Source organism: Trichoderma atroviride, chromosome 5 (genome assembly GCF_020647795.1).
Source record: "Trichoderma atroviride chromosome 5, complete sequence".
In the NCBI taxonomy this organism is placed as follows: domain Eukaryota; kingdom Fungi; phylum Ascomycota; class Sordariomycetes; order Hypocreales; family Hypocreaceae; genus Trichoderma; species Trichoderma atroviride.
This window is the reverse complement of record NC_089404.1, coordinates 3026472-3048808: the sequence shown is the minus strand read 5'-3', so window position 1 is coordinate 3048808 and position 22337 is coordinate 3026472. Positions and strand designations below refer to the sequence as shown.

Sequence of the window (22337 nt, the reverse complement as noted above, 5' to 3'; positions counted from 1 at the left end):
AGGCCCTTTGAGCAATTCCTCGGACGGTAACTTCTCAATCACGTCTTAGAGCGGAGCGATACGACGAGAATCCTAAACTAGAAGTGCTAATGGAACTCGGCTTTATTGATCTTGTTCATCCATATTCGTGATGTTAATGACAACTCTGCCTTGGGATTGGCCGCTTTTGTAGCGTTTGTATCCCTGGAGACCGTGTTAGTATAGACACATACAAGCTGCCCCTGTCGCGGTATCAATCTTACGCTAATGGCGTCTTCTAACGAGAACGTTGAGTCAATCAACACTTGCATCTTGCCCTTCGAAGCCAAGTTTCCAAGATGTGCCGCATTTTGCCCATTCAGCGGCGCGCTGAACGTGATATATCGCCTCGGCACGCCACCCAAGAAAGCCGGTTGAAACAAATTTTGAAGTGTACGCAGAAGTAAACCAAGCCGACCTGTATGGGCGTCGCCGTCGCCGACGTTGATGAACACGCCTTCAGGCTTAAGGTACTTTGGACATTGTCGAAACAATTCTTGAGAGCCTACCGCATCTAAGATGGCATCAAATTGGCTCGCGCCGTAGGATTTCTCAAGAGCGGTGGGCACGGAGTTGACTTGAGAGTAGTCAATAATCTGCATCGTGAGCGAGGAAGAGATTAGTCATTTCTATGTGTCAGTAGCAAACATGAAATCAGATGCACTTGCCTCATCTGCTCCTAAAGACTGTTTCATCCTATCGGCGTGTTTGGTAGAGCACGTTGTCACGACGAAACCGCCCAAGTCCTTACAGAGCTGGACAGCGGCTGCTCCCACAGCGCCACTACCTCCATTGACAAGAACTCGATCGTCCTTTTTAATTTTAGCCCGATGGACCATTTCCAGTGCAACTTGTCCGAGGCAGCTTAGACAAGCGGCCTCTGCAAATGTTACATTGGTCGGCATGACGGCGATACAATCGACGTTCAACACAATATACTCCGCCAGTGTTCCCTGATTATGAATGATACTGCCCAACTTGGAAACGGTACCAAACACAGCCGCTCCTGGAGCGAATTCAGCTGGAACAGCAGGACCTGCCGAGACGACGCGGCCAGAAAAGTCGAGCTCCGGTATTGCGTTTTTCCTCAGGAGAGACGGAATGTCCCTCATCAGATTCCAGCCAGGAGAAGAGAGTGACGCGTGGGATATTTTGATCAAGACGTCCGAGCCCTTTGGGTCTGTGGGAGCAGACAAGGACGGGTTGAATGACAAGACTTGCTCTGGCGCACCGCCGCTGTTGAACGTCCAAGCGCGCATTGTCGACGGTCGAGAAATGCTGGCCGCCATATTGAGTGTCGTGAAAGAGTCTGAGGATTGAGCAATAATAGTTGCAAGAGAAAAACAGCTTTACGAAACTCGGGCAAGAACGCGCTCATGTGTTTATTACATGTTCTCACTGAAGGCTTTAAACTAGCTAATCTGACGATGCGGAGCTGAATGCGGAGTTCGCTGCGAGGTGGCTGTGACTGACAACCTACTCAAACTAGGGCTGATTGTTTCGCGTAAAGTTGCAACAGATTATGCTTGGACATTCAAGATTCCAAAGAGTGCAAGCTTGCGTCATTGAGCAGGCTTTCTAGCATACGTAACTAATAGTAACAACTGGTGGCCTCGTTAAACGTGTTTTGCAATTGTCGTCTGTATAAATGATGGGCGTTCTAAGCACATCGAATAGAGTCATCTTCAATTGATCGGCAGTGATAATAAGCTTGACGGACTTTTCTGAATAGCTGCGTGAAAATGGCAAACTCTCGCAATATCGCAGTTCTCGGCGTAAGACGCACACTTCCATCGTCACAATTTATTTACTGAGCACTCTTGGTGTGTAGGGAACTGGCCAAGTTGGTCGGCCAATTGTTAAAGCCTTGATAGACGCAGGCTTCAACGTCACGGTCGTGACTCGAAACTCAAGCTTCAATTCAGAGGAAACTAACGGTGCGATTTTCGTGACTAGCGATTACACCTACGGGTCACTTGTCAAGATCTTCACGGGCCAGGTGGCCGTGGTGAGCGCCGTAGCTGCTAGACCGCCAATTGCAGCTCAGAAAGTCATGGTCGATGCAGCAATTCAGGCCGGGGTCAAGCGATTTATTCCTAGCGAGTATGGCTCTGGCAGCATTGCTCAGCCAATTGAAGATTTCAAGAAGCTCATGGCACCCAAGACCGAATTGATTGGGTACCTGCGGGAAAAGTGTCGATTGCACCCGGATTTTAGTTGGACGTGTCTCTCTGGAGGCGCGTTGTTTGATGTGGTGGGCAGCAATTATCGTATCTGATGTCCCCGTGCCGCAGCTAACGTAAACTATACACAGGGCATTAACTCTGGGGCCTGGGTTTCTCGGTGTCAGAAAGAACAGCCACCATCTTTGACACTGGTGAAGCTCGTTTCGACTCCACAACAATTCCTGCCATGGCGCAGAGCGTGGTGTCCGTTTTGCAAAGGCCTGCGGACAGTGCCAACCAATATCTATCCATCAGGAGCTTCATCGTTTCTCAATCAGAGATCCTTGCGGCCCTGGAGGACATTACACAGTCGAAATGGAGTGTATCTTACGTTGATGCCGATAATCTTCGCCAAGAAGGCTGGAGACTGCTTGCAGACGGTAACCCAAAGCAAGGCATCGAAAGTATCATCAGAGGTGCTCTCTTTCAAGGTCGGAGAGACATCTCAGTGTCTCAGGATGCCCTTGCGAATACACAGCTGGGATTACTGACCACGAATTTACGAGATTATTTAGAAAGTATGGATAAGAGTCAATAAATGCTCGGGCCAAAGGAATGTCAATGTATAACGTATGTTGAAATGAGTCTGGCCACATTTAGAGCAGCTCATGCCGCCATCTTGGCATCCTTCTGGCTTGAAGCTATTTAAGTGAGCGCGCTCAAACTTTTTGACATCTTATGATATTGATTGAATGCGAGATAAAGTTCAAGAAATTCCTATGCAAAACATCCATCACCACGGAAACACTATCGAGGAGTGCAGAATGGCCATATTGGTGAGATCAGACAGTCCTTTTCTTGCAACCTTCATAGCCCGATGACAATCGCGAATGACCGCAAGATAAAAGAGGTTGCGAATAGTTAAATCATCAAAAATCGAGGCGTAAACAGTGTTAGCATATCGGACTCCATCTTCAAGGATTCTCCGTGTATCTTGTTGAGATCCCTCTTCAGCAGTTAGGGCGGGATAGCGCTGTCTGTCGTGGAGAACATCTCCACTATCCTAGGCAAAACATGCACACTCCGGAATGCGCTCGCTTTTCGTTTCCTATCAAGCACAGTAGCTACAGCAGTCCCGCAACGTCTTTGACATTGACGAACATGGCTGCATTATCTCTGTTAGCAGCCTATCTGGGATCATTTGCATTGCGTGTTTCCTGCAGATACTTAATCGCCGGTAACATGCAGGCCTGAATGACATCTCCGCTCTACATTTGTTCTATCCAACTCACAGCGCCGGAGGAACGGCTCTTAAAATGTAAATAATTCCACAATGTTCTTGTCAGCAAGTTGAACGTCAAAATGAAAAAGAGAAAGACTAGCTCAATGCTGGTTCCCAATTATTCCAAGCTGCATGTATATACACATGGCTATAGATTCGTCTTCCGCAAGCTACAGCCTGGGACTTCCGTTATGCTGTTGATAATAGGAGTAATAAAGTATTGCTGAATTTTTAAAGACTAAATATGGGTTGCTGAATCATAATTGGAGGGTAAAATAGACACCAAATATGTGATTGAGTCAGAGTAGCAGAGTAGCCATTTCAAACCTCTAACCTGCAGAGTTTTAAGTCGGAGAAGATCATTTTAAAGCTGAGCACTAGGATACAAAAGATCTACCTATACTAAGATGGGCAGCTCATAAGTCGTCTCCACTACGATCATGCACTCTCAACGCCCTAAATATACTATATGTGTAGTCTTGGGTAGTATTGCAGCTATGGCGGTGAATCCAGGGACGTTTGCGGGAAATAACGAGTTATAGGGCAACACAGTAAACAGCCATCTTTTGTATCCAACCGAGATTTCTTGTCCTGAATGGGGCCTGTGCGGCATATGCAGCTGGCCGCTTTGGGGCTGATCCCCACCACATGTCTCTAACACAAATGAAGGCCTTGATGTAAATACACAACATGCACTCGTTTAATATACACAAAAGGATTATCAACATGCATTATGAAATATAAAATTACATAGTAAAACGTTCAACTCTCCTGTTAGTCAGTAGGATGTCCAATCATCGGTGAAGAGCATGGCTCCTTGGAGCCGATGGGAGTTTCTTCCATTTTAGGCTATCGATATATTATATGGCTATTTATCTTGGTATTTTAAGGTACTCTATAATTAATTTACACAACTTGGCCAAATATTCAGATCTTTAACTATTTACAAGATTACCTAAGTCATTTTAAGGAGATTCGTCTCAGAGTGGCTTATAGCATGAGTATAATTGAATAGGATCGACGATATTAGGATAATTCAGTTACTGGGTGCTCCATATTGATATAGATAATATTCTTGTCTCGCAGAAGAGGAGATGCATACAATTATGCAATGACTGGGATATAGAGTGATGTGTATATCGCTCCACTTTGATATGGAATCAGGATGGATTCTAGATGTCTGATATTAGTAACCCCTGTTACAATGGCATTGTAGTCATCGGTCAACGAATGTGTATAAATAGCGTCGCACCTCACCAAGCTTTTACATGAGTGTCAATAGAGACAGAGCAGGGTCATTCTTTACATATCCTATTTACTCAAACGAAAAATCTTTACACGATGCTTGTTCCCTCGCTTATTGCTTCTTGGCTGACGCTCTCCTCGGCTTCAACACTCCCTATTTTGGGTTTGGATTTGCAAGTAGGAGCAGCACAACGCGCTGCCTATTTCCTTGACAATGACCCAAGTGGTGCTTCGGTCGTCTCTTTGAACATCTTGAGCAATGGCACTCTGTCTAATCCCGTGAGAGCTTCTACCAAAGGAAATGGTTCCTATGGAAAGTGGGTTGTGCCGAACCCTCCCCCCCCTGATAACTCTGGGTTTTCAGGGCCAGACAGCCTGTTCTCTGCCGACGCAATTGTTGTATCCGGCAACTTTCTTTTTGTTGTCAATGCTGGTAGCAACACATTGTCGTTATTTAAAATCGACCCCAGCAACCCTCAGCATCTCACACTTGTTGGCGAGCCTGCTAGTACGCTGGGTGATTTCCCAGTCTCGGTAGCCTACTCTGAGAAAATCAATACTGGTATGTTGACATAACATTGGACATGTTCAAATGAGGAAAACTAACTCGCCATAGCTTGTGTTCTCAATGGTGGAACCAGGGCTGGTGTCGCTTGCTTCTCGGTTGATGAAGCTCGCGGTCTCGCAGCCTTGGACAGCAGCCTTCGCGACATCACCCAAACCGTTAAGCAAACGACGCCACCAAGTGGCCCCATCCTCACTGTCTCGGATATCAGGTTCAACCCGTCTTCAACAGGTCTCTTTGTCACCATCAAGGGCTCGCCTCCTTCTTCTTCAGGAGCCAGTCCAACTCTGGGTTCAATCTACGCGTGGCCGGTAGTTGGTAACAAAGTTTCCAGGACAGCGACAATTTCGCAACCATCAGGTGCCATCTTGAGTTTTAGCCTCAACTTTTTGGGCGCAGATGATACAGCTCTACTTACAGATGCTGCGGGAGTTGCATATATTCTGTCTGTGTCTTCCAGCTTGCAGGCGACGGTCGAACACACAGTTGCGCTTCCGTCCAACGAAGGGCTCGCTTGCTGGGGCGTATACGTGGAAGAACTCAGCAGCGCTTATGTCTTGTCAGCAAGCAATTACAACATTACTGTTGTGAGCCCCAGCACGGGTTCCGTAATGGACACCATTACTTTGCCAGCAACTGATGTTGGTGTTTTTGACAGCGCATCTGACAGAACATATTTATACAGCCTTACTAATGGTCCAAGCCTTGCTGTGATTGATCTGGCCGCGAAGCCCCAGAAAATGCTCCAACATCTGGACTTGGGTGCGATAGGATCCAGGAAGGGCTGGCAGGGTATGGCTACTTATTCTAGTGCCTGAGAGGCGCAGATTATGAAATAGATAGCGGTAAGCACTGAATGATTGCTTCTATTAACATTGGGGTTGTCATTTTGTATCACAGAAACCAATTTCGTTTAGGTAGTGCTAGATTCTAATAATCGTTGTCATCATTCATTCTGATCCGCCGAATTGCCAATTGCATAGCTACTAGACTAAAGTTCTTGAGTGGCGCTTTATGCCGAAGGTTCTCCTGTTGTTAGAATTGGGTTAACCAACTAACTTTTAAGCTTCATTGCTGTCGGGCTCAGCCATGGGTGGTGATTCCCATACTGCGCCTTGTTTCATACACTGTACATTTCGTTACAGTCAAATATTCTATTGAATATATTACTCCAAATGAGGATTGTGTGATGCTGATTTATTTGCTTGTCAATCTGTAAAATTCGGGCTGTGCCCTGCGCCAGCCACAGAGAAGGATCTTGCATCAGGTCATACTGGCGGGGCTTCTCTTAGCTGCAGACGCGGTATAAAGTGAACCCACGACCTGACCAACGCATACACAGCCTTCTCCTCTTGTTTCAGCTAGTGTTCCCCTCTCTGAATTGTCCCCTTACGAGTCATGAACCCCATAAACCTCGCGTTTGGAGCTATCAAACTCCCCAGCTTGTTCTCAACCTGCCTGGATGTCATCGAGAAAATTGACGACTACAGGCATTTTAGGGCTGATGAGCGTGCTTTAGCTATTCAGTTCGCATCCCACAGACTGCGATTCAAAAAGTGGGGGAAAGCCCTTGGGCTGAGTCGCGAGACGATAGATCCCTCTGAAAAGCGGCACGAGGCTCTCACAGATCCGGAAACGCTGCAAACAGTACGCCATATTATTGATGCAGCGCAAGAAATCTTGAACAAGCAAGAAAAAAATAGCCAAAGTGATGATATCCTACGGAATGAGTCGAGTATTGAAAATGGTCCCTCTGTCACTAAAAGTTTGGTCGAGCTGTCTCGATCGAGTACCAAAGCAAGAGTGGCGAAGGTTGCATGGGCACTGAGAGGCAAAAGTAGGCGGGAAGGACAAGTAGAGCTATTTGGGCGACTGGTTCAGCATCTATACTACCTGGTTCCCATCGACGCCTTGCCACAGCTCATGATAGGGCTTGCAGTCCAGGATGGTTCGCAGACAATGGCCAGCAATGCGCCTTGGGCTTCCGAAATGAAGACTGTCCTTAAAAAACTAGAAGATAAGGCAGAAACAGAAATACTGCGCGAGCTGCACGCCTGGTTGTCTCAGTACCCTCCCAATGAGATTTTTGAAGAGGCTCTTCAGGCTCGACTTGACGATACCTGTGGCTGGATCCTCGAACGGCTAGTATTTAAGGATTGGTTCACTCTCCAGGGAGACGAACTGAAGCTCAAACTGTTATGGATCAACGGACCTGCTGGCTTTGGGAAGACCATACTTTGCGCCGGAATAGTCGAACATCTATTGGCAACAGCTAAAACACCCGTCGCCTACTTTTTCTTCTCGTCTGATTTTGAGAGCCGAAATGACCCATACGAGGCGATTCGATGTTGGATTTCCAGCATCATGTTCCAGAATAAGATTATTTTTGACTGCGTGCGCATGAGTCGAGAGACTCATCTTGGATCCGTAGCAACTCGGACTGTCACTATGCGGTTGTTACAAGAAATAGTCCACATTCTTCCAGGGTGTATCTTCATAATTGATGGGCTTGACGAGTGCACTTGGCTGGGGAATGATACTATCCGGGCCACTGACTCTATAACACACTTTTTAGAGCATCTGGATCATGCAATTGCCGACTCAGCGACAAGAATTATCATCACCAGCAGAGATGAGCCCATGATTCGAGCTGGCATTCAGAACATGGAGAGCGCGATACTTGAGCACAGAATCAGCCCAGATGACATCAATAGCGATATTCAAAACTATTCCAGAAGTATTGTTGAGAAAAAATTGTTTAAGAAAAGCAAGATGATTAAGGAAGAGATATCTCAAAAAATGGCAACGCAATGCGCCGGACAGTTCCTTTGGCTTAAGCTGCAGGAAAATTCTTTACGAGCATGGAAAAATTTGAAGCAGCTACAAGACACGATTGATAAAACTCCTTCTGGTTTAGAAGGCCTGTATCAAAGAAACTGGGCTAGAATGGCACAGCTACCGGAAGAGGAGAGGCATAGAGCTTTTACGTTGCTCCGTTGGGTCACATTCGCAGCAAAGCCTTTGACAGTCGCTGAACTCACAGAAGCCGCGCTGATCAGCATTAATTGTGATGAATATCCCCTGGGCGATCTTCCAGATACAATTGACGACGAATATATTAACAGCGAAATACTTGGGCTTTGCGGCTCACTTTTGAACATTTACGAAAACTCGTCAGATCCTGGATCAAGTACTGTGCGACTCACCCATTTTTCTATAAAACAATATTATCTCTACCAAGACCCGCATTCTAGAAGCATTCTTATCCAAAACGAACATTTGAGACATTCCAACGAAAAAAGAGAAAACACGATCATCGCACAAATCTGTCTTCGATATATCCAATATGAAGAGGCATGGGGAATATCTGCTTCAAACAATTCAAGTCAGGTACAGGGATCTTTTAGAGATTATGCGGCGGAATTCTGGTCTCACCACGCCCGAGAAGGTGACGAAGAAGATGGCTTGATGAATAAACTCATCGATGCATTATTTGATAGTCATGATTTGACTATATGGGAACGTTGGAGAGAGTATTACGACTCAAAAGAAAAGAGTAGAGCGGAGACCTCGACGGAAGACAGCAAGAGTGAAGACACAAAGAGAAAACAAAAGGATCTTGCGCCCTTTACGCAACCCAGTCCGATATTTTATGCAGCAAAACTCAACTTAACGAATCTTACGCTAAGATTAATCCGAAAACACCCGGATCGATTGGATGATAGATCTATTTCCGGGGAGACAGCGCTTGCTGCAGCTTGCGGAAACGGCAACGAACAGATTGCTCAAACATTAATATCATCCGGTGCAGATATCAGCTTGAAAACTTGGAGCGGACAATCTCCTCTACATCTGGCAGCTCGCAACGGTCACTTGAATCTGGTTCGGCTTTTGCTAGAGAGCGGGTCGGAAGTCAACGGCGCCGGCTTCCACCAGGCCACGCCTCTACATAGCGCAGCAGAAGCAAAACAGACTGAGATAGCTAAGCTACTTTTACAATACGGGGCCAATGTCATTGCTACAGACTCTGACGGGCACCCTCCCCTATTCTTTGCACTCAGGAGAAATGATATCAACATGGCACACCTGTTTATTGCCGCGGCCCCGGATCAAATAAAACAGGCGGGAAAGTATTATAAGTGGCTGCCACTTCACTTTACAGCTCATTTCGGCATTGTGGAATCTATGAGGCTCCTCCTTGACTGCGGAGCGGACCCCGATCTTGTTAGCGACCTGGGAAGTACTGCATTAGCCCTTGCTACCGATAATAGCGAGATCGTTCATCTGCTTATTGAAAAAGGGGCCGACCTGAATATACGAGATAGCAGCGGGAAGACAGCCATGATGTTTGCAGCTTGGGACAAGAACTCTGAGATCCTCCGGATGCTAGTAGAAAATGGAGCTAATCTGGACATGGTTGATGATAAAGGCGTCTGCGCTTTGCACTACGCGGTTGTCAGCGGTTCGGTTGACTGTGTCCGTATTCTCCTCGCGGCAGGAGCTGACCAAGAACTTTTAATGAGTGAAAATGAATACTCGCCTCTTCTTCTTGCATCAGAAGATGGGCAAACTGAAATTGTCAGGCTGCTGCTCGAGAATGGAGCAAACCCTGAGATTAAGACTACTGAACCCACAACACCGTTAAGCGTGGCCATTGCGGGACGCCACGCCGAAGTCGTGAGCATTTTGCTCGAATATGGGGCAGATTACACTGCAGCCTTCTTTCGCTCAGCGTTAGTTCCGTCAGTCTTTGCAGCCAGTCTCGGACAAATTCCAATTCTCGAGGTCCTCCTTAGTTATGGCGTTGATATTTCTCTTCCAACTCCACGAGGTATCACTCCACTGATGGGAGCGTCGATGGCCCTTCAATTGTATACTATGCGATTTCTATTGGATAAAGGAGCTGATATCACCGCAGTTGACGGTAGCGGTCGCTCTGTGCTATTCTATGCCGCTGAACAGGGCGGCGCAGATGCCATAAAGCTTCTCCTCTCGAATGGCGCTAATGTCTTTGCAATTGACAATGATGGATGGACAGTTCTTCACTTTGCGGCTTTCAGAGGGCACGCAGATGTCGTTCGTGTACTTCTTGAAGCAGGAGCTGATAGACATGCAACCATTCCGCGTGGATATACAGCTCTGTTTTATGCGGTGGGAAGGGGGCATATTGAAACTCTACATGTCTTACTGGATGCAGGTTTAACAACTTTGGATCAAGCTGAGGATAGTATACTACATGTGGCATCGTTATATGGACAATTTGAGGTCATCAGAGACCAGCTACGCATATCTGACCAAGGAAGCATAGATCAAACAGAAGCTGAAGGACGAACACCTCTCTTCAATGCCGCAATGCGCGGATACGGTGATATAGTTGAGTTACTGCTTTCACAAAATGCTGATGTTAACAAACGAGACCGTTATAACTCTTCTGCATTATTCGCTGCGGTACGAAATGAACATCTGGAGGTTGTAAAACAGCTATTGGCAATAGATCAGGTGGTTCTGGACTATGAAGATTGCTTTGGACGATCAGTGTTTTCCTGGGCATACAGAAGCAAGAATCGCGAGCTGATTGAACTTTTGGAGCTCGCCGCCGCTAAAAGGAAACTCGAGGTTCAAAGCCACGCCGACACTTCAGCCCCGTCGGAGAGTTATACTTTTGGCCTGAATACTTCTTGGTGTGATATATGCACACGATGTATCCGGCTTGGCGCCAAATATTTTGAATGCAAATTATGTGCAGATTTTATGATCTGTTCGGAGTGCGCCGCTGCCGGGTTGAAGTGTCGGGAAACCTCACATGTATGGGAATCTAGATCTTAAACAGTTCCATTTACGTAATTTTCAAGCGCGTCTTCGAGGACCCCGTTGGCTTTTTCCCTCATGGTAAATGGAGGTGGATGTATACTGTTCTAGCGCTCAATACAAATTTGTCTAAGTAAGGCTGCAATCGTCGCAAGTTTCCTATTGCTCGGGTGCTACATAGAACATTATCCTATTTTTCTCTATATAAGTGTATTTATTATAAACATTCTGGTCATCCCTTATATTGTGAAGTTTTTAGCGATTTGTAATGCGAGCAAGCCTGGTCAACATGGGAGACTGCAAATTCATATCGTAGGTTCGGTACAGCCGCCATAACTAAAGCTACTATTATCATGTGTTTGAATCAGTCAGGGTACTGAAAGTGGCCATACCCCAAAATTTCCGCCAGCAGCTCAATAGTGGGCGGGGGAGCTGGGGTCTGGGGTGTACTATCGTGACATGGAATCCCAGCATTGGCATGGGATGGAGATCTGGGGGTTCAATCTGGTTTTTATATTTCACCATGTTGTTCAGACGTTTCAGCCCATGCACGGTTTCGTAGCCTATACATGTCCTAAGAGCAACTGCCCTTTTTTAGACTTGATAAACAATTGGGCAAGGAGACATCAATCTAAACTATTGTTATTTCCCTCTTGGCAGATGTAAAAAGTATTAAGGCGATCACCTGCGAACGCATTTGACATTGGGAAGAGGATAAACCTGCCGTAACTCTCTTCAAAGCGCTTATACGATCATAATAGAAGGGCCATACGTTATATTTGCAGAAAACCCTCTCTCAAGTAAACTATGAGCGACTATTCTGAAATATGTAACATAGCTAAAGATTTGTCTTTACGATTTGTCGCCGTTTTACGGCTCTCGTAGGTGCCCGTTAGCCTATCACCCAGAGAATCTGAGTCAAGACCTTCTGGTGCGCCAGTCTAGAAGGCAATAACGCCATCCAAGGCCGGATATGCCATGCCGAGAGTGGGCCGGATCGGGAGGCGGGTCTCGGTTTTTGGTTCTGGAAGAGATGATCAAACCCGTGCTGCATATCGAGTCGGCACTACCGGACTGCAGAGTATTTTCCGAAGGCGGAGCATCCAGTTTTGTTATAAGTATTGGGCCTAGTTTTGATGCCTGGATAGACTAGTGAGTGGGAGCTAGCAAGTAGTTGTCAGATGCTACTCGTATAAAATCCGTTTATTATCCATCGCCTGCTGTGTTACAACTACTAATGAGCTCTATCACAAGTGGATGACTTCCAATTGACTAACCGCCTTCTCACTACTGGTCCGTAAATGACTCTCCAACGCTGACCGCAGCATACACTAAGCTCTTCCAAGGAGAAAAGGGAAGCAAAATGCTATGAGAAAACATTTCAACTCTTGACCGTGTTGCTGCTAAAGTCCAAGCCATCTCAATACTTTAATATGACATTAACTACAAGAAAAAAGCTTATCTAGATCTTCTATAGCGTCCTGTGGCTGATAAAATTTTTCTAGCTTTGAGTAAACAGAGACGAGTATACGAGCACGCTTCCTCCGAATTATTGCCGCATTCAGACTCAGACTCAGCCGCAACGTGGCACGGCGGAGAACTTCGCCAGACTAAACCCTGCGGCCATGCCGGGCCGCCTTAAGGTCCTTGGCGATATCGCTTTCAAGCCACAGTCACCAGCGAGTCCGGAGTCTGCCGAGACTAAGAGACCAAAGACTGCCGTTGAGCCTCACCGACTTGGCTTTCTCCACTATCAATGTTCCTCAGTGGCGTCATTGGTGGCCTGTCAGTTATAAGTCCGCGGATGACGGCTTTCTCGGAGAATGAAAAACGCCACGCTGCACAGCACCCGGTGATCAGAGCATGGAACCGATGCTAGTGTCTTGGTAACGCTTAACTGCCTGGCCTGTCAAACATTGCCAAGGGCCTAAAAAACAAGTTCCCGAATGCAACCAGACTTCTGGAAATATTCGACGTCAGATTCCAAAACAGCAAAGTTAAGCATCCGTCAAGTAGTCAGGATTATTCATAAGCCACGCATGATACGAATCCCATGATAGGCCTACGAATGCCTCTCCACAAAAAGCATCTTTGATGTGCTAGTCATGTCCAGTTAAAATGGGCTAAAGCTCCGCGAGGAAAATATTTTTTAGGTAACTAAATACAGAGATTGGCCACAGCTTCAACTTGCCGGGCTCGGAGTGCAACCTGGGACCCCGGACGCTGGTACAGGTGCCGGCATTCTCGGTAAGATCGACTGCAGCTGGGGACTTTTGTCTGGGAGCTTGAGGACTTTTGTTCGAATGCTCTTAAATACGCCCTTTCTTTAACTTGTTTCAGTAGACTCACCTATCACTTTTAGTGGGCCAAACGACTCCTCGGGCAAATGTCATGATATTCGGCGTTTCTCTCCACTAGCAACAGTCATTAGCTGGTTGGTAATCATGCCTGCCACTGATGTTGTCGACAATTGTCAACGGGATGGGCTCCAAGAAAAGCCATAGTTCCTGGAGGTGGGCATCGCCACAGGCCCCAGAAGGTGGAATGCTTCCAAACATTTCCCGCCTCTAGTTAGTCTCAGTCCGTGGCAACTGATAAGAGTCACCGATGTAGAGAAGATGCCATACCGCCGAATAGACATATATCCCCAGAAACCCTGACTTTTCCCCAGAGAGTTTCTGACCCTTTTCCCCATGGTTTAGTTTGTTGCGAGTTTACACGAGCGAAATCCGTTTTCAAGCTGTCCCACGTTTCTTGGGACTAAAAGACCTACCCAACCACAGTCCTTAATCCCCTCTTGTTATATCATCTTTCGCACTTTTCAGGTTGTATCTGCAACTTCAAAGTCATCAATATGGGCTCCGAGAAAGAGGAATACTCCTCTGGACCCGAGGATGGCACTGTCACGGCCGTCATCAAGCCCCAACACCGCCCTATGTACGATTCTAGCGTTACGATCGAGGAGTATATGTACTATGCCGAGAAGGCACGAGCCGAAGAAGATGAATTAAGAGCCACAGCACCGCCTTCTACTTGGAAGGATTATATACGCCCGTCAAAAGCGGAACCTCGACGACTTGAGGGTGAACAGCCCGCCGGTAATGAGGTCAAGAACGCCTCATCAGGTGATAACGAGAGCCATCGCCTAGAAATTACCGACCTCGAGTGGACCAATGCCAGCCGTGCTCTGCGTTCTGCCAGTGCCGCAGCATGCTTTTACCTGATTACAACTGATATCTTGGGTCCTTTCGGAGTTGGTTTCTCTATCGGCACTATGGGCTGGGGCCAAGGCATTGGACTGTTTACTGTTTTCGGTATATGTGCTGGATTGTAAGTAAAATGCGTGTGCTGATTGGTTATTTGGCAATTGTTAACGTGCTTTTAGTTCCGGATATCTTCTGTGGAAAGCCTTCCTGTATCTGGATTCGTATGAGTTTCCGGTAAAGAACTACGGTGACATTGGACTCCGCCTTTATGGAAGTTGGTTTCGCCACATAATCAACTTTCTCCAGGCTGTTCAATTGACGATTAGCGTTGGCGTTCTCGTCATCAGCAATGGCCTTTCTATCTCACAAGTTTCCAAGTTCAGGCTTTGCTACGTTGTATGCTGCTTGATCTGGGCCGTTGTGGGTTTCTTCCTAGGACAAATTCGGACGCTCAACAAACTGGGCGTATTGGCAAACTTTGCTGTTGTTATTAATCTCTTGATTATGTTTATCAGCATGGGAGTCATGGCTCACAGCGAGCCAAACTTCATAGCTGCACAGGCCGGCTCTGCTGGTGCTGCCCTGGGCGGCGACTCAGTTGCCCCTTTTGCTAATGGAACTTATCCTCCTGTTCATCGATATGGTGGTGTTCCACCATCAACAAACGGCTTTATTGGATCTATCAACGGTCTCATGAACGGTGTTTATGCCTATGGTGGCGCCCAGCTGTTCATCGAGTTCATGGCTGAGCTTCAGCGACCACGGGACTTCCTCAAGGCTATGTGGGGTGCTCAGTTTTTTATTTATGCGTGCTACATGTCCTACGGATCATTTGTTTACTACTATCAAGGACAGTATTCCAATCAGGTAAGTTCATTCTTAGCGTTGCGCGTTAGAGGCGTGGATGCTATGACACCAGGGATTCAAGATCATCAACTAACGACACCAGCTCGCTTATCAAGGATTATCGCCCTACGCTTGGCAAACCGTTTGCAATATGCTTGCTGTGATCACGTTAGTCTTTCTTTATTACCCTTTTTTCACTCTCCTGGCCGCTAACATTGCTGGTATAGAGGCATTATTGCTGCGACGCTTTACGGCAACATTGGCATCAAGGTCATCTACAACAACGTCTTCATGGAGATTTTCAAAGCCCCGCCTTTGACCACCAAGGGAGGCAAGATCCTGTGGGCTGTTCTGGTCCCAATCTACTGGATCATTGCATTCATCATTGCCGGCTCCATTCCCGATTTCTTCGGTTTGACGAGCGTCACCGCTGCTGTGTGTCTTGTGCAGTTTACGTACACGTTCCCCGCTTTCATCGGCCTCGGACTTTCTGTACAGCGAAGCGCAATGGAAGGAGAAGGCGGCTTCGACCCGACGACTGGTACCGTCCGTCGTAGAGATTCCGGGGTGAAGCGGATCATGCGAGGATTCTTTGGCAGGTTCTGGTGGCTGCACATCACCCTGCTTGTCTACACGCTTGGCTCACTGGCACTCAGTGGACTGGGCACGTATGCAGCAGTCGAGGGCCTTATGTCTGCTTTTAAGTCGCCGCAGATAAACACTTTTACGTGCAAATCTCCTCTCAATGGATAGTTGGACTTGGATTTTATAGGGGAAAAGGAACTGATTTGATATTAAACGGTTGGCAAGTTTACGGTGCAATGGGGTAACAATTGATAGCATTTTTCGCGTTACATATATATGTCATGATAGATATGGGTTATTCAAGCGGTGTGCAATATATATATTTCATCAATTCTGTACTACACGTGTGATTGATCATATACGACTGTGGCGATTCCTTTGTGCCTATTGTGTAATCTCTACCTTTCATACTAATTTTCACCGTGACTCTTACGCTACATGTACGATTCCGCTACTACTCTATCCAATCAAGTGTATCTTGCATGGAAGTATCCCAATTGTAATTTTTAAGATGAATTAGACTGACCTATTGCTGAATCAGTCACAGGCATGATAAGTATGCGTCGCTGTTCAAACTCGTGTGACTTTTCAGACTCAAAAATCCACAAGTCATTGCCGTGATGCGGTTATCGCAATATGATAATGCAAGAAAGGGTTGTAGATATTTTAGCCTCCGAAATAAAGTTTGTCAATCTCGTATCTCGTATAGGTATCGAGTCAATTTATTAGATCTCGCAAGTCTCGTATATCTCGTATATCTCGTATGTCTGGTATGCCTAGTCCATACAGTAGATTGAGTCAGTCGAGGATCTTGCATATCATGCATAATTGGGAAATTGAAAATATCTAGAATATTCCATGTCTGATGCAGTGGTCTATGACAACAAGACAAGCCGTATTAGAGACCCTCAGAACAGGAACGCAAGCCCCGGAAGCCCAAAAGATCATCGAATCTAAGAAGGCAGAACTGTTTACTACTGGTGACGAACCGGTTAAAGATAGCCCTGGCGCCTAGAAGGCATACCAAGATATCTATGACATACTTCTCGACATCGCAACGCATTCCGGTATTTCCAAACTTCAACTCGAATTCCATTTCGCCATTCCTATGCCTAATGGTGGCCATATCTTTTACCCCTGTCACCCCTCATCAAGGCCACGGGCAATCGCGAATGGCTGGAATTGGCGTGATTTATTAAAGATGACACCTCTATTACTATCAATATATCGTGCAAGCTGCAACTCCTTTGCCGAGAAGGAAGGCTTAGGGGAAAAGGGTGTCAATAAGGTTACCATAATATACTGGATGGCCGCACACTTTTGCAACCGCTTCAACGATATATGCCAAACAAAACCAAATGTTTCACAAGAAGTAATTTGTTTCCGCATGTTCCTTGGTCGCTGGAACCTGCCAATCGTCCCTTGGCAAACACATTTGTTTAAAGCATCCCTCTGCAAGATGCAAGATCATGGAATTGCCATGATGTTTGGCATTTTCGCACTGAGACGAGGGGAAAAGTTCAATATGAAACACTTGGACTTGAGAAAATGCACAGTAACAATCGATACATGGTTTACCAATAAAACCATGTTTCGATATGTTGCTGCAGACTGGGACAACGTTAGACAACCTGTGCAACAAATGCCTTTTAATCATTGTCTTTGGAGTATTGACCCAACTATGGGAAATACAATGTGGGCAGATGGCCAATGGGATGAATCAGTTTCTCCTATTACGCCAAACCTATCATTCGACATGCCTCTCATCCCCATTTACTGTTTAACGCAGAGACTACAGCTACTGCAACTACAGCTACTAATACTACTAATGCTACTGATGCTACTAGTAAAGTGTGTAGTGCATCCTATAAACAGCACTAGGATGCTCATTCGGTGAAGACAAGACAAGAAAGGCGCATTAATGTGCCTAGGTCATTCTACTTCGGCTACCCACATGAGCCATGGATACAACTACGCTTTGTGATGGAGGTGTTTCAATGAGACTACCATCTGGCTATTGCTGGGCGAGGGATTTCCCACGTCATTCGCCGTCCTTTGTGGTGAGAAATGGCAACGTGGTATCGAGAGGGAGATCAATAAGGATGGCAGTGGGATCACCCGCCCAATAAATTCCCTCAAGTGTATAGAAACCGTTCGCGAGGAAGCCAATGGGCGCACCTACTGGAGTTAGGCTGAAAATACTGAAGGCCTGAAGTCTCTGTCGAGACAAGGTAAACCGACATGAAGGATAGAAGCACCCGAACAAAGATGAGGAGCTGTAATGAAAAGATCTATGTTTGGTCTAGCTGCCTTGTTGAGCTATGGCTGGAGTGCTGGGTAAAATAATTGGAGTGCTCGATGACTTCTCTATATTTCATACTACATATCGCGTCGTATATTTCACTGAGAACGCCTAGAAATCTGGCGAATTTCCGCCATGTATTCATCCAACTTCGTGATTTGTCGCTGCATCACAGCTTCAAGCCTGTCCATTCTGTTCCCTTACGCAAGGAGCTCTCTTATGATGGTTCGCTCATCCATCCCTTCCGCGTTTGACTGCGCACTTGTGTCTGTCCTCTCCTCATCTGAATTGGTGTTGTCCAAAGCTTCTCGAGTAAACCCAAAAAGCAATACCCTCCATAGGAGGAAGGGTATCTTCAGGTTCCGATTTCACGGCGGTCGAGGATGGGTCGACATCTTGAGCGGTATCATTCATTTTGGATGCATAGTTCTCATTGCTCGCAGCTGAGTCGCTATCCGAGATCTTGATCAGAGCAAGTGTTGCTGTGATGCTGGCATCGGGTGCTGTTTCGTGTCCTGCCTCTTCGTAGTTAGCAGACATTTAGATTGATACACAGTTTTCTGTCAGCAATTTGTTCGGCAATGTTTCAAGGACTAGGGTTATGGCGCACTGTGACTGGCGATGTCCTCAAGTAAAACGAAAGATGCTTGATGAAACTTTGAAGTTGTATGATCGAAAGAAATTGGAGGACGAAAAGCGTTGTTGAATGGTGGTACAAAGACAGCTGTAAGGGGAAGAGAGGAGAAGAGGGGGGAGAAGGGAAGGGAACGAAAAAGAAAAAGAGAGGAGCAGAGCAGAGAAAGCATAGAACAGAGAAGAAAACAAACAAAATGGTAGAAAGGGAGACAATAGAAGAGAGCGAAAACACAATGGGGGTAAAGACACCAGCTGGCATCAGAGGAAAATGAACGTAGTGCGCGCGTTACGGCACCACCGAGTTGCCTGTTTCCACGTGACACGTTACTCTTACAGTGGGAAAACTCCTACTATATTATGAAATATAGCTAAACCAGGTCCTGCCCATGCTGAAGACATCAGTATACTGCCATACTCAACGGCCACATGTCTTGCTTCCGTTCGCCCAAGATACTAGCTTGCCGTCAGGCATTTGAACGTGAGGTATGATGTCTCTCATCCAGTCATTCCACTTTTCTCATTCGCGCTTCTTTTCTAGAGGGCACGCCCGAAAGGTCGCATGTGTGAGTATTGAGCTGTGAGCAAATGCTTCGCCAGCTAAGGGAACACCCATGACGATGATTTTGTATGGCCGAAACTCTCAGTCGATTTCTTGTTCATTGTTGTGGTCCCCTTTGTTGTGCTGGGAGATGGCAACTGGATAATCAGTAGTGGAGCGAAAATTCACAGGCCACTCACTGAGTCATGCGAAGATGCGCAGATCGACGGGCGAGTCTCCTTGGCTGTGTAGAGCCCCAGAAATCCTTTTAGTAATAGATGCTGTGGGCTCCATCAAGATTTTGTATATGCGGCGAGGTCGAAACTTAAACAGGAAATACTGTGAGCTTGAGGACTGGTCATCTGAGAATGGAGGAGTTTATGACACGTACTACCTGAGATCAATAAGCATAAAGAAGAGTCTGTTGAATTGTGTCTTGAGTTATATGCCATTGAGCCCACGGACTGACCCTTTAAGTCCTCCTCAGAAGAAATACCGAACTGGGATCGGATGCATTCGCAGGAGTCTCTACCGATATTGTTGTATCACATATACAGGGAGAGATTTGTGTTCGGACCATATTCGACTCTGCTGACAAAGAAGAATGAAGAGAGTCACGCGATGAGACGGCCGAGGTTTTCAACCAACACCCATTTCTTTTTTGAGATATACGCTAAATAACAAACTTTCCATCAACTCTATTTCTCATCTTAGCACCCTGGTTTGGGGGCTGAAAAGTGCTTCACATGTCGGGGCCTGGCATGTGCACACCTTGTGTAGCCCAAACTTCTCGCCGCTGATGAAGGTCAACGGCACAGACCAAACAATTTTGCGAGAGCGTCCTGCCCAATGGAGCCAAGTTTTGTGCATGTACTCATATACTCTTTTGGAAACTTGAGTCACTGCTGTTGGTTGAGCATCTTGCAAATTCCTTGACCTGCACCACCATACCGAGCAATTTACAAAAGTACGCAGAACTATACCTAAAAACAACTAGCATTGGAAGCCGATGGAGCTTTCAGTGGGCGTGCTAGGAAGATCTGCCGCCTTCCGGCTTGACGTGCCACCAGAAGCCGCCCAAAACATGACCTTTACTGTAGGACCAGGCATCTTGGGACTGAATGTATGGGGTACCTGGATGCCTGAGTTGCAGTGCAGATTTGAAAGATCTATTGGATCCTTTGATGGTTTGTTGCATGTAATGTTAGGTTAAAGAAGCGGGCGTGACTCATCTAGACTCGGGCCCGCGCCGCTTCCGTACTCCGCACAAACAAACATGCACTCGGCTACATTTATAGTGACCACCGTCTTGACTTTCTCCTGAAACAATCTTCTCCTCCAGTAGGAACATCAAGCAGAACGCAGCCAGCCTCACTGCACTGATTGCTTCCTTTGACCAGACTGGAGCCCGCGGTAATTGTTGCCATTATCCACAATCTGTCGGTTTTGATACTAAATGCAACTTGATAGCCAGCTTACTTGTGGGACAAAGGTGCACATGTGAAACACCAGTCAACCATCAATGACAATGGCCACCACCTTTCATTCCTTCCCACGCCTCCCCTTTGAGATTCGTAGCCAAATCTGGGCCTTGGCAGCGCACCCGCGTCTCGTCCACATCCGCACACAGCCCAAGCCCGGCCGTTTTGAGGGCCACCGTTGGGCAGGCGCGGACCGTTATTTTGCCTCCATGATTCCACAGGCGGAACTCATGCATGTCTGCCGAGAGTCTCGTCAACTCGCCCCATATCAGAAAGCATTCTTCACTACATTACCTGGCGAGTCCGAGGCTCGGTATATTTGGTTCAACTTTAATGAGGACATGATCTCCCTTCAACACGAGAATTTGTACGGCCTTGACCCGCATGCAGCCGATATTCAGCGGCTTAGGTTTATGGTGCCAACAGGGAGAGAATTTGAAGACTGGGCCGAAGGATTTACTAGGTTTACAAAGGACCGGTTTAAGCAGTTTACAGCTCTGCGGGAGGTGCACTTTGCCGTATCGTCTGGCATGACTCACTGGGGTACAACCTCTTGCTCGTATCGCATTTGTTCAAATGTTAGATTCGTTGACCTTCATACGGGGCTCATGTTGACTCACCCTCAGATTGAGTTAGCAGAACAATGGAATTCCGAGAAGGGGTGGCTAGTACAGGATATGGATAACTTCGACGAAGAGTTGCAGTGGGCTAATGATAATATGAAAACTTTTATTGAGGATTGGTCGGAGGTAGAATAAGATACATGTATACTACAGTAACTTATTTGAATAATAGGCAGATTTGTGCATGGCCAAATCATGCTTCAAACAACTGAATGGTAAATGTTCTCAAGCCCTCAACTACGTATGTCCTGAATGTCTCTCTCGCCTCCTCCCTCATCCTCACCTTTTTTTGGCGGTGTTTTTGGGTGACATCCTGCAGCTTTGTTGTGCGCATTCGTAAAAGCCTCTATGGCATTTCTGTGCTCGCGAGCCTTGTTACGGGTCTCTTATCCCTCATGAGAACCATCAGCTGGCTTCTCATAGAAATCTTTCTTCGCATCCTCCATCAATTTCTTCATTTGTTCTTTGCTACCCTTCCCAGCTTTCACAACCTCATCTATTGTCGTCCCCCAGTCGACAGTCTTCCAATTCTTTATACTGTCAACCGGATTGACGGGCGGATCGAGGATCTCTGTTTTAATCTCGATGCCAAGAAGTTTTAAGTACTTTTCCGTTACATCGATGAGGTACGGCTCATGATCGTCTATTCTGGCAGCCTTGATCAGGCTGTTACACTCTTCAAAAGGCGCAAATTGCTTCTCAGTTGCCTCGTCTAGTTTGCCACCTTTTGCTTTTGCCCTAATATTGGCTGATGTTTTGGCTACAACATCTGAAATCTTTTCGATGGTATCGAGGTAATCGTCTTTGGCACCTTTCAGTATCTTATAGGGCTGATAATCCTTAACCCCAGGACTCTTGAATTTAGATGCATCTGATTGCTGCTTGTAGAGGTTCTATACATTGAGAAAGTTGTTGAACTATGCGTCTTGAAATACATGCCGAACATTTAGCCCACGGACCGAGTCTTTGAGTTCTGTTTTTGCGCGTAGCCCGTCAACGCATTCGTATTTTGCGCATTTACACGAAGAGACTGGCAT

At 46.5% G+C, this 22337-nt stretch overlaps 11 protein-coding genes across 11 annotated transcripts; 6 read left to right on the top strand and 5 right to left on the bottom strand.

Annotated features, from left to right (window-relative positions):
* Positions 1-102: 102 nt before the first annotated feature.
* On the bottom strand, positions 103-620 carry TrAtP1_010229 (uncharacterized protein; the record flags this gene model as incomplete). The annotated part of the gene is made up of 2 exons (XM_014089859.2): positions 103-183; positions 243-620. The coding sequence occupies 2 exons, from the start codon at positions 618-620 to the stop codon at positions 103-105; spliced, it is 459 nt and encodes a 152-aa protein (XP_013945334.2).
* Positions 621-647: 27 nt separating this feature from the next.
* On the bottom strand, positions 648-1307 carry TrAtP1_010228 (uncharacterized protein; the record flags this gene model as incomplete). Its single annotated transcript, XM_066114611.1, has 1 exon — positions 648-1307. One exon carries the CDS (start codon positions 1305-1307, stop codon positions 648-650), a length of 660 nt encoding a protein of 219 aa, XP_065970707.1.
* A 453-nt stretch (positions 1308-1760) lies between these two features.
* On the top strand, positions 1761-2296 carry TrAtP1_010227 (uncharacterized protein; the record flags this gene model as incomplete). Its single annotated transcript, XM_014089860.2, has 2 exons — positions 1761-1793; positions 1850-2296. The coding sequence occupies 2 exons, from the start codon at positions 1761-1763 to the stop codon at positions 2294-2296; spliced, it is 480 nt and encodes a 159-aa protein (XP_013945335.2).
* A 134-nt stretch (positions 2297-2430) lies between these two features.
* TrAtP1_010226 (uncharacterized protein) lies at positions 2431-2781 on the top strand (the record flags this gene model as incomplete). Its single annotated transcript, XM_014089861.1, has 1 exon — positions 2431-2781. The coding sequence occupies one exon, from the start codon at positions 2431-2433 to the stop codon at positions 2779-2781; it is 351 nt and encodes a 116-aa protein (XP_013945336.1).
* A 2025-nt stretch (positions 2782-4806) lies between these two features.
* Positions 4807-6093, top strand: TrAtP1_010225 (uncharacterized protein; the record flags this gene model as incomplete). The annotated part of the gene is made up of 2 exons (XM_014089604.1): positions 4807-5272; positions 5327-6093. The coding sequence occupies 2 exons, from the start codon at positions 4807-4809 to the stop codon at positions 6091-6093; spliced, it is 1233 nt and encodes a 410-aa protein (XP_013945079.1).
* Positions 6094-6673: 580 nt separating this feature from the next.
* Positions 6674-11101, top strand: TrAtP1_010224 (uncharacterized protein; the record flags this gene model as incomplete). The annotated part of the gene is made up of 1 exon (XM_066114610.1): positions 6674-11101. The coding sequence occupies one exon, from the start codon at positions 6674-6676 to the stop codon at positions 11099-11101; it is 4428 nt and encodes a 1475-aa protein (XP_065970706.1).
* A 988-nt stretch (positions 11102-12089) lies between these two features.
* On the top strand, positions 12090-16049 carry TrAtP1_010223 (uncharacterized protein). The gene is made up of 6 exons (XM_014089863.2): positions 12090-12376; positions 12438-13330; positions 13446-14413; positions 14469-15156; positions 15239-15303; positions 15363-16049. Exons 3-6 carry the CDS (start codon positions 13938-13940, stop codon positions 15886-15888), a joined length of 1755 nt encoding a protein of 584 aa, XP_013945338.1. The 5' UTR covers positions 12090-12376; positions 12438-13330; positions 13446-13937; the 3' UTR covers positions 15889-16049.
* Positions 16050-18301: 2252 nt separating this feature from the next.
* On the bottom strand, positions 18302-18562 carry TrAtP1_010222 (uncharacterized protein; the record flags this gene model as incomplete). Its single annotated transcript, XM_066114609.1, has 1 exon — positions 18302-18562. The coding sequence occupies one exon, from the start codon at positions 18560-18562 to the stop codon at positions 18302-18304; it is 261 nt and encodes an 86-aa protein (XP_065970705.1).
* Positions 18563-18608: 46 nt separating this feature from the next.
* TrAtP1_010221 (uncharacterized protein) lies at positions 18609-18917 on the bottom strand (the record flags this gene model as incomplete). Its single annotated transcript, XM_066114608.1, has 1 exon — positions 18609-18917. One exon carries the CDS (start codon positions 18915-18917, stop codon positions 18609-18611), a length of 309 nt encoding a protein of 102 aa, XP_065970704.1.
* Positions 18918-20160: 1243 nt separating this feature from the next.
* Positions 20161-21532, top strand: TrAtP1_010220 (uncharacterized protein). Its single transcript, XM_014089864.2, has 2 exons — positions 20161-20609; positions 20667-21532. The coding sequence occupies exon 2, from the start codon at positions 20719-20721 to the stop codon at positions 21433-21435; it is 717 nt and encodes a 238-aa protein (XP_013945339.1). The 5' UTR covers positions 20161-20609; positions 20667-20718; the 3' UTR covers positions 21436-21532.
* Positions 21531-22337, bottom strand: TrAtP1_010219 (uncharacterized protein; the record flags this gene model as incomplete). Its single annotated transcript, XM_066114607.1, has 2 exons — positions 21531-22193; positions 22260-22337. The coding sequence occupies 2 exons, from the start codon at positions 22335-22337 to the stop codon at positions 21687-21689; spliced, it is 585 nt and encodes a 194-aa protein (XP_065970703.1). The 3' UTR covers positions 21531-21686.